Below are 15,709 nucleotides of genomic sequence, written 5' to 3' on the forward strand. Positions count from 1 at the left end.
CTTTAGGAGGTATCTTTTTTTCAGATTGTTCAATGAGAGGACGAAATGAGGAACAACATGTAGGACTCTCATAGGTCAAAAAGTTGTTGATGACACGATTTATCATTTAAAAAATCTTCGTTCCTAACAGTTGAAAGTCTGATTCAGTTTGTAAGTCATGGAAACATTAGAGAAGGAGTTGCCTGAAACCTCACTGAAGTCCTAAGCTGTCACTAACCAAGCTCGGCCTTTGGGCAAGTCTCTGACTCTTCATTGACAAAGAAAAGAGGACTGGATTCTGTTTGCAATAGTACCTTTCACCTCAAAAATCTATGTTTCTGGTCATTGAAACCAAAGATTTAGTCTGTAGAAAATTTGGTAACATCTCTAGATCTGGAGTTTCTGTAAATTTAATTCTGGATTTGGTCTCCATTCTAAGGAATATTTCTCACAGAGTTCCAAGTGCTTAGATGGACCTCTATGCTGAGACAAAAATACAGACAGAACCAGAGTATATCCTCATAAAGTAAAGCTAGGAAGATTTGGGGTACCACAGTGTTTCTTACTATGCCAGTTCCTAGACAACAAATCACATTTTTGAAAATACAAGGACACATTCCAAATCTACTTTTCTGAGACTATTTTTTTCTTTAAGAAGCTGATGTTCTTAAGACTTAGGGCCATTTCCCAAGCACTCTCTGGGAAAAAATGAGATTTCTTCACTGGTGGATCATTTTGATTTTAGAAAAATAGTAGACAACTCTAAATAATACAATTCCTGTTTCCACTAAAAATCTCCAAAAGCTATGGAAAAATAGATTATGACTACAAAGAAAAAGGGAATTTGAAAATGCCCTCTTTGTAAAGGCTCCAAAGAGCATGAAAATGAATAAAAATCATAGGATCTAAAGCTAGTAAACACATTTCTTCCAAATAGAAGTTAAAGGTATAATTAATTATTTATGAAAATATTGCTGGCATGTACACATGTTCTAGTTTTGTGGTCATTCAGTTAAAAAAATTTTCCCTTGAAAGTTATACTGTGAAAGTACCATATTGGTTACTGGTTTCTTCTCCTTGAAATTTATTCGAATTGTTTATGATTGATTACATCTCATAATATTCCCTATTATTCTTGCCTCTATAGCAGATGTACATCATACTCATGTAATTAGTATGTATTTAATTAAAATACTGCGATAGCCTATTTACCAACGGTAAGAATTACTGAAAAGTTAGGAAAAGGGAGGCCTTTTTGAAAATTCCTTTGGTAGAATACATATTCAAATAAATGTAAAAAGTTTTCTGTAATATGGAAGGTTGAAATAATATAAATGGGCTTTTAGCAATTTACTGTAGTGTCTTACACAGATCATTACACAAGGACCATTACATAATAAAGTAGAATTTGGAAAATCTAATCAGAGACAAAAATTGGAAATGACTGGACTCTCCGAGTCATAAAATCATGCTGCATTTCAGGTAAGTGGATTCTACATATCCACCATTCTTGCCTGAAGTACTGACCCATAATTGAGAAAGGTTATAGAATTATGAGGACAAACAGGAAGTACAGTAAAAGGTTATTTTCTTCCTTCTTAAATTTGGAAAAAACGAATCAATTCAGCTAAGATCAAAAGGTTGTTTCCAATCACATCACCTATAAAAATAAAATTCTAATGACAAACTCCATATTCTCCCCCCTCAGGTAAGTTTCAGAAAGCAATCTAAAGCAAAACTCATTATTATTTAAAAGCATTTGAAAAGCAAGGAGGGAAAAATAAATGAAAACAAAAACACCGAGAAGCATCCTGTTTCCTAGTAAACCTCAAATGAGATGCTCCCTGATAGCAGTTCTCTTTTTGGGAAACTGAACTAGTTTGGTAGCTAGCATGTGCCTAAATGATACCATACCCAGGAGGCATTTGGGCTTCAAACTGCTTCAAGGTGATTTTTATTTTTTAACAGCATCATGTCAGGGGAAAGAAACAAAACAAAACAAAACCCAAGACTCCAATCTTACATTTAGGTCATTAGCTTGAGCTAAGTCACCTCTCATTTAAGTGTTGCTACTTTTTTCTCTACATATGAGCTCTGTGGGGATTTCGTTCTTTAATGTTGCCTGCTGTTCATGTTTTGCTTCCATTTTCTTCTGTTAAGTACATTACGTGGTGTAAGTGTTGGGGGGAAGAACTGCAGTGCCCTTGGTATCATCTTTGGAGCATGTGTAACTCCAGCATTACAGTGCACTTCCATTATGTAGTAAATAATAATTATTTTGAACTTGGATGAAAATAACATAAAACATTACCCTGAAATACCTTATAAAAAAGAAAAAATCTTCATATGCTAGAAAACAGCAAGGGACTACACACTTTCAAGGTACTTGTGAAATGTTTCTGGTAATAGGCTAAATATGTCAATCTTTAAAATTTGATTTTAAGCTACTGCCTTAAATATTTTTAAGAAATACATTAGTAGTATGGTACATTTTATACATTTTTAACATCAAGACAAAAATCCTGTGGAAAATATTTATATTTCCAAACAACTGGGAGTCAATCCACATTCTTTTGCTAATAGGAAACAATAAAAATACTACCCTTGTGATAGAGTAGCAAGCATAATTAAATGTGCTTTGATCTCATTTTGTAGAACTGTGATATGAAGACTCCTTTGAAAATTAGACTTCCACAATAGAGCTTAATGGGTAAAAGCATGCATTTTGGAGTAAGCAAGGGGCCTGAACTTTTGTGTTATCACTAACCAGCTATGTAACCATGGGTAAGCCACTTGTACTCTCTAAGCCTCACTTATCTTATCTAGAAATGGGAGTAATAATGGTTACCTACATCAGAGAAAAATCTTGAAAATTAAATGAGCTAATAATATAAAATACTTGGCGCATAGTACGTCCAGAAAATGTAAGCTATTATTACCATTGATTAAACACCTATGTACCAGATACTTTACACATATTATCTCTAATTCTTTCAAATTCCAGAGCTGGGTATTTTGAACCTCATTATACTCAGTATCTCAGAAAGCTTTAACAACTTGCCTAAGATTATATGGCTAGTGAATTGTGGATCTGGGATTTGAACCCAGATCTTTCTAGCTAGAAAGCAGTGGCTCTTAACTGGGGGTGATTTTTCCCTCCATCTTATGTTGATGACTGGACAACATCTGGGACATTTTTTGTTGTCACAGCTTGGGAGGGTTTTACTGGCACCTGCTTCTTAGTGGCTGAGTATGCTGCTAAATGTGTTGCAAAGCATGTAACATATTTATCTGCAAAGAATTATCTGGCCCCAAATGTTAATAGTGCTAAGGTTGAGAGATCTTGCTCTAAAGCCCGACTGGTCTTTTCAATATAATCTGCTGCCTCATTAGAATACAGTGATTCACAATGTTAATATTTTGCTGTCACTTGATACTGAAGTAAATAAAGTTGCTCTTGAAAATGATGTATATCAAAAAGTAATATACACCTTCTGATAGCACAACTGCATTGCTTTGGGGAATTCCTCCCTCACTCGAGGTAATTATGGGGAAACTGCCAGTTACAGTGCTCCGACTACCTCTGAATGCACAGACCGGCATATAAACCTAGCTGGGGCAATCATAGTATCCATTTCCCTGGCATAGTTTTGTTTTATGTTGGGCAAGGTCCTAACAAAGCCAGCCAGAGTCTCCTCTGGGATTGGTGTATGAATTTGCACAGAAAGAAGGTCTCATTTTGCTGGGGTTGCAAAGCCGGAATACTGAGCCCTGGAGTGTAAAGAAGCAGACAGCGAAGAACTTAGCAGTAGGAGAGAATGAAGTCAATGCCCCTAGTGATGCACTAAAAATCCTGCATGAGCTTCTGGATTGAGCAATGCTGGACCACCTTCTTAGTTTCATGATGAAAAAATTTCCTAATTTTTGCTTATGTTACTTTGGGTTAGGTTTCTTTCAGTTATAATCAAAAGAACCCTGAAAAATAGAGTCTGCATGCTATGCTTTCTTGGCACATATATGTATCAAACAATAACTGTATTTTCACACAGTATTATTTCCATTAAAAAAAAAAAAGTAGAAGGCACAGAATCTATCCTTAATGAGTCTACATTCTATTTGGTGGTGGGGATAGACTTAAAAATACCAGAATTTTATCTCTTTACCTACATAGTGGGTTCTTTGAGAATGAAAACTGCATTTTCTTTTTCTCCCCCTTTTTTTTTTTTAAGATACGGGACTTCACTCTGTCACCAGACTGGAGTACGGTGGCACATCATGGCTCACTGTCACCTAGAACTCCTGGGCTCAAGCCTTCTGAGTAGCTATGACTGTAGGTGTGCGCCACCACACCCAGCTAATTTTTTCTACATTTTTAGAGACAGGGTCTCGCTATGTTCCCCGCACTGGTCTGGAACTCCTGGGAAGTGATCCTCCCACCTCAGCTTACCAAAGCATTGATTATATGTGTGAGCTACTATACTTGACCTACTGAGAACTGGATTTTCTAATTACCCATCCCCACCCACATGCACATTTGGTCTAATGACTGGCGCATGCTTAGTAAGTAATTGCTGAATGGCTAAGCAGATGGCACCTGCTGTTATATTTTGTTAGGTCTTTTATGGACTAGTTCTGTGTACTCTTTTTTTCTCATTTCCTTTCCCTAAAGTATAATACCACTGACCTTTGGGAAACTCATTATATTATTCACTAAAACAGATTCTGCAGACTCAGAATTGCTCATTGTAATAAAATATACAACAGTCTGCAGAACGGAGAAACTCATAAAAACAATCTGAAATTTCTTAAACTAATTTAAAATCATAAAGCATGGTAATATTCCATTTGATCTGTATGAATAGCTTTGTTAAACTCACTAAATTGTAGTAAAAATATAAAATGTTCTCACAGAACATAGTCAAATTTGTATTGTCTATCACATTTTCATTTAAAGTAGGCCTTGCTTGGAAAAAGTCAAACATAATACCATATTTTGATCAAATAAATGAGAAAGGCAGGACAGATAGGGAATAGCCAGTATTTGGAGAGAGCAGCTGGGAAGTTTTTGATTAAGCTATTTCTGCTTCCAAACAAAATCCTGGTTACAGGATCTGTCACAGTTATGCTGACTTCCAATATGTGAAGCTAAACAGAATTTCAACTGTCTTTACTGCAGCAGCAAAAAAATATTCGCAAGATACATAAAAGATTTTAGCTCTTACTATTTTCCTGTAGTCTTGGATTGATGTGAGGACCTCAAGGTTTGGGTTTTTTTTTTCACCCCCCCAGGCCTCCATCCTCTTTTTTCTCCCTTTCCCAGATTCTTGCTTGGATATTCTTTGGTAATGCACGTCAAGACCATGACAATACAACAGCTTAAACCCTACCTGGTGGAAAAACAACCAAGTTCTCGGTGGAGGAAGAGTTCAGCCTTGTGCTGTGAGCATTGGCAATCCTGAACGAATGAGAATGAGCTTAATGTTGGAACTCTATTCCTGGCTGCAGCGTCTTCTCCCAGTTCCAGATAGAGCCTCTGTGGCCAAATGAGGTTTAATAGACAAAAATCACTCTCTAAATGGTCATCTTGGACACAGATCACCAATATACATGGCCAGAATGGCTGGGCAAACTTCTGGGCAAGATCCAGGAAAGGAAGAGGGGACAACAAGGTTTGGACTACTTTAGGCTACAATTATTAAGAGCAATTTACATGGTGGTCTATGTTGAAAACTACACATTCGGGCAAAAGCTGCTCTCCTAAAAAATCTGTCTTGTGGTCTGGCATCTTCATTTGTCCTTCTGTTTTGTGGACATCCTATCTAATTCTTGGCACCTCTGCAGAGATTCAGGAAAGTCCTAAACATCAGAAAAGAATTTTATGAATCATTCCTTATTCCATTTGCTGAGAAAGATATAACAATGATTTCTTCAGAGATTATAAAATCATAGCACGTTACTGTTAAAGTGGACATTAAAAATCCTGTAACCCCTTTCTTGTATTTATTGAAAGTGAGGCACTTTTAAAGTTAAGTGTCTTTCATGGTTGAATTATAGTTCACATAACCGTGACCATGGTTACTAAATGGGTGGTGCCATAATCTGGGGGACAGGGGCCGGGCGCTGTGGCTCACGCCTGTAATCCCAGCACTTTGAGAGGCCAAGGTGGACGGATCATGAGATCAAGAGATCGAGACCCTCCTGGCCAACATGGTGAAACTCTGTCTCTACCAAGAACACACACAAAAATTAGCCAGGTGTGGTGGTGGGGGCCTGTAGTCTCAGCTACTTCAGAGGCTGAGGCAGGAGAATGGCGTGAACCCGGGAGGCGGAGCTTGCAGTGAGCTGAGATTGCACCACTGCACTCCAGCCTGGGCAACAAAGTGAGACTCTGTCTTAAAAAAAAAAAAAAAGAAAGAAAAATCTGGGGGGCAGGAAAAATCATAGAACTGCTCTTTATGTTTATTTGTATCCTCCTGTTATAAGAATGTTTATGAATGTCTAACAAGAATGATTATGACCTTTATGACCATAAACAATGACTTTTATGAATACATTTTGCAATATATATATTTAAATCAACACCCCAATTCTTACTCTCTTCTCTTGCTTTTTTCCCCCATAGCAGTGATTGTCATGTTATATACTATGTCTCTTACTGATTTTGTTTGTAGTCTGTCTCCCTCCCATTAGAAAGTAAGCTCCATGAGGGCAAGAAACCACTGGCCCTATGTGAGGAGCTACATGGACTGTAAACAAAACCACCATGAAAGATACAATTATTCCTCTTCTCCTTGCCCATGGCCTATTCTAGAAGTTTATTGGAATTATTTTCTAAGAGCATTAATAAGTCACCACTATGAGATTTTAAGGAAATATGTCACTTCTCTATGCCTCAGTTTCATGACCAATAAAGGGATTGGCCTAATCTTTACAGTCCCTTCCAAATATAGTATTTGGTCTCTGGTGAAAGCCTAGTTCCTAGAATGGAGAAGGCATTCACTAAATAGTTTTAAATGAATATATTAGTACAGTAGTACTTGTATGTAATCTGCAAATAAATAAACATATGCCATCTATGGATGCTCAAGAACTTCTTACTGATACCAGTATATTAGTAAAGTTTGGGGCCCTCTGAATTAGAAATTAAAAAATTTTTAAGTCTTCTGGGAACTGGTTAAGACAATAACTAAACAGAATACCAGTTAGGGAGGTTACTTGAGGTGCAGCCTCCTCTGTGCAGTGAAGACTGTAACTCATCTGTAGGAGGACTTTTTATTCTGGGCATTTGCTTGAATGGCCTATTTCAGTTGTGTTAAAATAGGACAAGCAGGCAAGCATTATCTTGGGTTTAGGGCAGAAGAGGAACTATGGTGACTGAAACCAGGGCTTTTACTACCTAAGGTAACTGATTAAAAACAAAACAAAACAAACAAACAAAATCCCAAAACATGGGTTCCCTTTGAAAGTGAAGGAACAAATTTATGCCTCTGGAATTCAGTTTTAGGAAAAACTGGAAAAGCAGTCAGGAACAGCCCCAAACAAAGCCCAGTGGCTTTGAAGAGCAAAGGGAAGAGCAAAGGGGTTCTTCAAATAAGATTCCCTGATGAATAGTAGACTGCAGGCAAATGACCCAGATCCAAAAAGTCTAAGTGTTGGGGGCGTGGAGCAAAGGTTGCTGGTTACGGTGCACTTTGTCCTTAAGGGCAAATGCTCTGCAGGGCCCAGCCACACTGGCTTTGCAGTTTGATGTGCTTTGGAGAACAACGACTGAGCAGTGTGTTTGGCCTCAAACCTGCTGCTATGTTGGCTTCTGGACTTAGCATTTTCCACAGAGTCAGTAGACACCCACAGTACTAAGGAGTCAGTTTCAAAAGCAGTACCATATGGCAGGGAGAAACACTAGCCATCGCCAGCCAACCAAAATCCAATCTTATCTATGCCTGACATTAGAAAAGGATAAATTTTCTCTGTAATTAAGTCCTTAAGATACTTGGACAATTTGAGATTGGACGGTGTGAGGTGTGGAGGTGTGTGTGGGTTGCTTAAGTTGTGTTAAAACTGGCAAATGAGATGTGGCGATAGTGTTTAGGGATTATCTATAGTTACATAGTCTTTGTTTTCACCTATGAACATTCAGAATCACATTAGAGGTGATTTCTCATTACCATTGTATCAGAAACCATCATATACTTTCAGAAGAACAGGTGAGTAGACAAAGCCTGAATTTTGAGATGAGAAAGTGAGAGCTTAAAATATAATGTCAGCTCTGACAGTACACTTACATGCATTGTCAGAGTACCTGTATCTTTTGAATACTATCTCTATCACTGTGGATAGGTCACAGGGATTAAATGTGTGAATTCTCCTGTTCTATAATATTATAGTATCAACCACCAAGGTAGTTTTATAGATAAAATAAAAACAAAACAATTTGCAATAGGGGTCATGTATCTCAAGAGAACCGTACTAGATGGCATATATTGACAATGCATTGCCTGAAAGCATTCACTTTTTTCCCTCTAAGTCATATCTAGTCTAAATTAATTTGCTCTTTACAGTGGTACATTGAAATGTCCTAAGGAAGAAATGAAAAGTAAACATTACTCTTTCTTTTGTCTTACTTGTAGGTCAAGGCTATTGCATAAACACAGTCAAACATCATTAGAACAAGCGTGGAAATCTCAGATGTAACATGTGGATCAGGCACTCACATGGCACAGCCTGGCGGCTGTCCCCGAGGACACCAAATACATCTCAGAGTGAAAGGTTACTCAGCTTCTCAAACTCAGCCACAGACCATGAGCAGCTCTCAGGAAGTTAAAGGCCAATCTGAGTGAGGACAAAAGGTATATTTCCCCCTCAAGCTAATGTGTCTACATTCACAAAATGGCAGTTTAACTATTGGTAGCACTTACATCTTGGTTAGACATTTCCCAATAAGGTCTCTCTCCATAGGACATGACCTCCCACATGACAATGCCATAGCTCCATGCATCACTTGCTGAGGAGAATTTTCTGTAGGCGATGGCTTCTGGGGCTGTCCACCTGATGGGGATTTTTCCACCCTGGAAAACAAATTGGAGATTTCTTAGCTGGCTTCTCAGTGTATTAAAAACAAAACGGTATTCCAATTAAATATTTTTTATTAGAAAGATCTAAATACTTCATAATAGCACTGGCATTTTAAATTAAAACCAAAAGAAAGCCAGAATAATATTAAAAGGTCAGAAATATTTCGTATAATTATTCAGTAAAAATAGCTTGAATGGAAAATAAGTCACACTTCAGAAATATTTTATTTCATTCATTAGAGAAATTTATTTTTACTTTAGATTCACACAATTAACCCCTCTATAATGCCATTTGAAGAAAGTTCCAGATTATAGGACATTAAAACTAAATATTCAACACTCATTAAACATTGTATTGCATTTATAAATAATAATGAGAATAATCTCTAACTTAATTGAAGACAAGTGCTTAAATACAGAACGGAAACATTCTCTACCAATTCAATACTTATCAGAATTTTATTTCGTTCCCTTTCTTTCCTTTACATCTGCTATGATTACATTTATTTTATATTAAAACATTCTTAAGTAGTATATAAGCGCACCTTGAAAGGATCATCTTTCCTTCAAAAACTTTAATATAGCTTATATTTTTATTCTTCAATTTCAACTTAACATTTTAACATATTAAAGGAATTAAATTGCATGAATTTAATCTAAAGGTTCAAGAATTAAAGTCTGCCATTGTGTTACACTTAAATTTTATTAACATTTATTACATTTTATATCCTGAAACACTCTATAAATCCCTTTTTACTGTAATCACAAGAATAAAACAAATCATCCATTTGATTTACAATCTTTAAAATTCCTGCAGCTCCAAACTGCGAGTCGAGGGGACGAAAGCAGCCCTAGCGCCACTAGATGGCGGAAGAGAACAATGAGCAGCTCCCAGATTGCTGTCTTAAACCGTGGAGATGGCTTAGGTTCATAACAAAAATTATTTTTGACTGTCAGAGCCCACCACAAAGGGATTGTTTCAACATTGTCCATGATCATGATCACATAATCTGATCACCCACTGTGTGCAAAGCCTGGTGCAAGTAGGGATGGAAAGAAATAAAAGTGTGTTCTCTGGTCCTTAAGGAATTTAGGTTAAATATCTTTAAAGGTGAAACTACTAATTGAGTGATCTAAACATTCCTTATTTAGTAATATTTAGTTAACACTACTTACTCAGAAAAAAAGGGATTAATCCAAAATGGGTACAATTTAGGTTTCACAAGGCACAGGAGAGCATTAATGGAACCCTCATTTCAAAGACTAGTAACATAGAATTGTTAGAAGAAACCTTGGGGAAAACACCTTGAATCCAATTCCCTGATTTTACAAGTCAGCAAACTGAGCCCAGGGCTTACAAATTTCAAGGTTTAGAAATTTCTCACAGTATTATTAGGTACCTTATGTATACTAATGCTATCATATGATGTAAAGGTGTAATACTTAAGCACAGGGATTCTGTAACCACATATCAAAGCAGCCCAATAGAAGGAAGCCTGAAGCCTGAGGTTTTCATGTGTTGGGGCAAAGGTTAAAGGCAGCACCAAATTAAGACTGGAAAATTAAATTCACAAAGTTGGTGACAGTAGCTTAAGAGTGTTGGGGGGCAGGGAGTTGCAAGGAGAGAAAATTCATTCTTGAACCCAAAGTAGGGTAGCCAGATAAAATAAGGGACTCGTGGTTAAATTTGTATTTCAGATAAATAACAAATAAATTTTCATTATAAGTATGTTCCACATGGGAATTTTTTGGTATAAGTACATCCCAAATATTATATGAGACATGTTTATACTTAAAGAACACCCCAAATCATTGTTTATCTGCAATTCAAACTTAACTGGGCACTATGTTTATTTGCTAAATCTATCTACCCTAATCCAAAGTACTAAAAACATTCAGGAATGAGAACACTGCAAATGACGCAACTGAACATAAAGTCATGTTCTAAAAACCGGGTGTGGTCTTCACAAGGGGGTAAGGACACCTCTACTTATATTTGTGCACCAATACTACAGTATTCTTGTTTTATTGTATGTTTGTGACTAAAGTGCCTCAGTCTTGTGGCTCTGCATATTGAAACTATTTGAGTAAGATTCAGGTTTGTTTCCAATATGGAAGCCACATTTCCGGAAAATAAAGACCAAATTTGTTAATTTGACTCGAGGACGTATATAAGGGCAGCAGTCCCATCTGGCATTTCTCATGCTGGATCTTTTCCTTTGTTCCAGAAAACAATATGTAAAAGTGTGAATTGCTAGCCTGTCTGGCTGTTCCTTTGCTAAATCTTTGTGGGTTCTATTAAGATAGGTCAAAAAGCAAGTCAATGGTTATTTTATGTTCATTCACTCATTCGCTTATAAATGATACTTCATATAAATTATTCACATATAAATTTATATTTTGAATAATTTGATATCACATATAAATGAAAACTTTATCACTTTCCTTCATAAGACTTTTTTCTTCAAGGGGAAGATATTACAGAATATTTGATTAACGGCATTGCTCCCTGTTATGTACTGAATTCTGTTCCCCTAAAATTCATACATTGAAGCCCAAACCCCCACTGCAACTATATTTTGAGATAGGGTCTTTAAAGAAGTAATCAAGGTCAAATAAATTTATAAGGTATGGCCCTCATCTAATATGACTGTGTCCTTTCCTTATAAGAAGATGAACAGCTATCAGAGGCATGCCGGCACAGAGAAAAGGCCATTTGAGGCCATCCTCAAGAAGAAGCCATCTGTAAGCCGAAGAGTGGGGCCTTCGGAGAAGCCAAGCTTGTCAGCACCTTGATCTCGGACTTCCAGTCTCTAGAACTGTGAGAAATAAATTCCTGTTGTTTAAGCCACCCGGTCTGTGGTGTTTTGTTATGGCAGCCCTAGCAGACGAATACTCTACCACTATAAAAAAACTTTTTTTTTCCAAAATACTTTGTTAAAATGAACAACATTACAAAATGCACAGTGCATCTTTATTTAAAATTTTATTTCAACTGCTGACTTTTAAAAATTATTTATTTATTTATGTATCTATTTTTGAGATGGAGTTTTACTGTTGTTGCCCAGGCTGGAGTGCAATGGCACGATCTTGGCCCACAGCAACCTCTGCCTCCCGGGTTCAAGAAATTCTCCTGCCTCAGCCTCCCGAGTAGCTGGGATTACAGGCACCTGCCACCATGCCCAGATAATTTTTTTGTATTTTTAGTAGAGACAGAGTTTCACCATGTTGGCCAGGCTGACCAGCATGGTTATGGTCCATGTTGAACTCCTGACCTTAAGTGATCCACGTGCCTTGGCCTCCCAAAGTGCTGGGATTATAGGCCATCACACTCGGCCAACAACTATTGCCTTTAAATGGAAAGTATGAACTGGAATACATCTTAAAATAAAACATGAAAAAATTGGACATAAGTTTAATGTAGGAAATAGAATTCTAATTAACAAAATGCATGATAATATGAACCCAATGGTATGCATAAACTAGAGTAATTCTGAGCATACATGGAATAGGGATAGGAAAGCAGTCACACCTTTTGTTCCAATGGGAGGATGTATACTGGATACAGTTTATATCTAATTGCAAGATGAGGCAGAAAGGAAGAAGCCCTTAAGGCTACTGCATGGTCTCCGTTCCTTGTGTTAGAGGAAACACAGAAGTACCTGGGTTTTTTCTTTTTCCTTTTTAATCGAATGGATCAACTTAAACTTTCATGGCTTGATCTCATCTACATATTTTTGCCCATGATATTGAATCATACACAGAGGTAATGCACTAAGGTACTTTTTTTCTCAAAGCATTAACCACCAGATGTTTGCTTCAGGTTTCAGGAATGAACAAATAGTACTTTAGATTTGAAATCACACTTATTGGAACATTACATGTTGCTTTACCATATGTTTATGAGAGAGAAAAAAGTTACCAAAGATGCTAATCAAAATGACTGAATGTAACTCAAATGACTTCTCATTTACTAATACTTCTCTTACAGAGCAAGCTTAATAACTTAGGGAACAAAAGAAAAACAGAAAATAAGTAAACTGGAGGGGTACTGAAATGTTTATTAGTAAACCTTTTGTGTTTTTTCTGTTTTCCAGGTCATATTCAGAGATTGTTGTCTAACAAGTAGGTAGTCAGTTGCAGCTGAAAAAGTGCAGGTGAGGGAACAAGGATTACTGTATATTTGTATATCTTTGTCTGCCCTGTATCCCCAAAGTGGAGTTGCATTATAGGTGCATTTAACATCTGAGTATTACTACATAAGCCTCTAATCTTCAGAGGAGAGACCAATCAATTGAAATGTAGTAAGGATACAGAGGCTTAATACTGGAACCAAATGGAAAAATTTCGTAGAGAAGCAAGAACACTTAAAATGTCTCTCTCCATTTCTCATTTACTGGATTTGATGGTTATCTTGAAGGTAAAGGCTTTGAATAGACAGTAATCTGTCTGTAGACTTTTCTTATGTTCTCAATCTATCTCTACAGTACTCATTTAATGAGTATATATTATACTGAAGAATACTTTAAAAAATCCTTAAGAGCAATTTTAACTAAACAATGTTTTTCTTCCTGAAATACAAATTGTAAGATGCAACTTTACTATGGTTCATTGTGTGACCTTGGGCAAAGCGTAATCTCTAGAGTCTTAGATTTCAGAACTGCAAAATGAAGGGATTTGAATTAATGACCATAAAATAGTAAACTATAATGAGTTCTGACATTTGCCCAGAATTTCTCAGCTCCCATTAAATTGCAAAGAGATAGGCCATATGAGCTGGTACCGAGACCGTATGTGCAGACAGCCTGATGACAGACAGAAAAGGAAGCAAGCACACTTCAGGTTACATCCCTGGCCGATAATTCATGGTTACAGTGGTGATCATGAGTGGTAAGCAAGAGGTAAAGTAACTTAAACATTTTGTTTAAGAAGGCAACAGCATGAGTAATGTATATTGGAAAGGTTTGAAACCAAGATACTGACTTTTTCTTCCTTTTAATTTTTTAACTCTTAATGGGTAACCATTGGTTATTTGGAAAGCTTATTATATGGAGTCTTACTGATGTCAGACAAAGAAGGCATTAATATGCTTACTGGAGGATGACTTTAAATTATAATTTCTTGTTGGTGGGATTATGTGTGGCAGAGGTGGTCTTGTTTCAGGAGCTTTGATGGAGAGGTCAGCATTCTGGGGTCTTCTGCCTTAATTCACTCTGGCGTCCCAAAAAGTCACAGCATGATCTCACATTCACTAGTTATAACAGACAACCCTAACTAGGGGGATAGTCCTCTTACTCTTGAGAATCACTGATCTTGAGAGAGAAATCCATCTCTTGCGCATCTCTTCCTAGTTTGTATTCCCCAAATCAACAAATTATTTTATAGTGCAAAATGGTATTATATTGTGCATATGTTTTAAAATTACGTGACCAGCCTCTTTCAGAGAGGCATGTATATTCCTCCTTCATTGAGATTTACAAATCTAGGGAAACTTTGGTACTCTGGAAAGTTTTATCCTTTTTTGAAATGTGGAGATAATATCTGTCTTTACTTGAAGAAAGACTGAGGGCTAAGAGTGGAATGAATTCATTTACAGTATAAAGGAGAAACTTCTCATATTTTGACTTCTAGATAACATTTATTAAGTGGATTAAATGAGATGGTATACACAAAGCACCTCTCAGCAGCCAGCACCCAGTGGACACTCAGTAAATGTTATCTGTTTCCTTAATTATGTATTCAAAAATTTGTCTTTTTTTGGACTCACTTGGCTTCCAGGTCACATCAGCATCTCAATTCCTTCATGTGGAATCACTGAACTCACCCCTACCATTCCCAGGCTCAGGGATGATCTTCTCAAACAACAGCTTTTAGGAGTCAGAGGTGCAAAGTCAATTCTGCTGATGGACAGTCTCTGAAACAGTTCTAGTAATTTAGACCTTGTCTTGCCTGGTTCAAGAAAATCTGTGTGTCTTGGTCCAGTGAGTTTGGTCCCATGCTTAAACTCCTGCCGTTGTCCTGCCAGTGCCCTTCCAAGACTGGAGACAAATTTATATTTATCTTAATATTTCACAGGTAGAATTCTGTCATCATATAACATCATTTATGGTTGAATGCTGGCAGGCCAGACTTCTGTCTGCAGCTTGACCTGCCTGATAAGGATTGTGTCTGGATTGCTTGCTTTTCCTGTGTGTTTCTATTCTCTTTCTGAGGTCATGCATACTGGGTAAGCTGTGAAACGTTTATCCTTGAAATACACACGTAGACACAGTCATGTATGTACATACATGCATGCATGCACATGAGATTGTGCATGTGCATACAATTTTGTATCAATGTCTCAAGATTCACAGATGCCAGATTAAAAACACTCTTACTCTAAGCAAAAGAACCTTTTTTTGGCACAGTATTTTTAAAATATTGGTTCTTAATAACCACTTTTTATAAGCTGATAAGCACTGCAGAAATTGATGGTAAACAACATTGTTTTAGGTAACAAATATATGAAACTAACCTTTTAAAAAATCTAAGATTTTTTTTCCCCTTGTTCCAGGTTTTCATTATGTGTGCTGAGGATCTTCATGAGGGTGTGAAAGGGCATAAAAGTGTGTACCACCCTATTGCTAAACCTTTGTTCTGCTCTCACAATCCTTTTGCCC

At 36.9% G+C, this 15,709-nt stretch overlaps 1 protein-coding gene across 1 annotated transcript in view; it reads right to left on the reverse strand.

Annotated features, from left to right (window-relative positions):
- EPHA6 (EPH receptor A6) overlaps positions 1–15,709 on the reverse strand; it is a 941,742-nt gene that overhangs the window by 20,008 nt on the left and 906,025 nt on the right. The window contains exon 15 of the mRNA XM_023216075.3: positions 8,895–9,044. Coding sequence (XP_023071843.2) covers positions 8,895–9,044 — 150 coding nt within the window. The remainder of the gene's footprint in view (positions 1–8,894; positions 9,045–15,709) is intronic.

The sequence above is a fragment of the Piliocolobus tephrosceles genome, chromosome 2, assembly GCF_002776525.5.
Source record: "Piliocolobus tephrosceles isolate RC106 chromosome 2, ASM277652v3, whole genome shotgun sequence".
In the NCBI taxonomy this organism is placed as follows: domain Eukaryota; kingdom Metazoa; phylum Chordata; class Mammalia; order Primates; family Cercopithecidae; genus Piliocolobus; species Piliocolobus tephrosceles.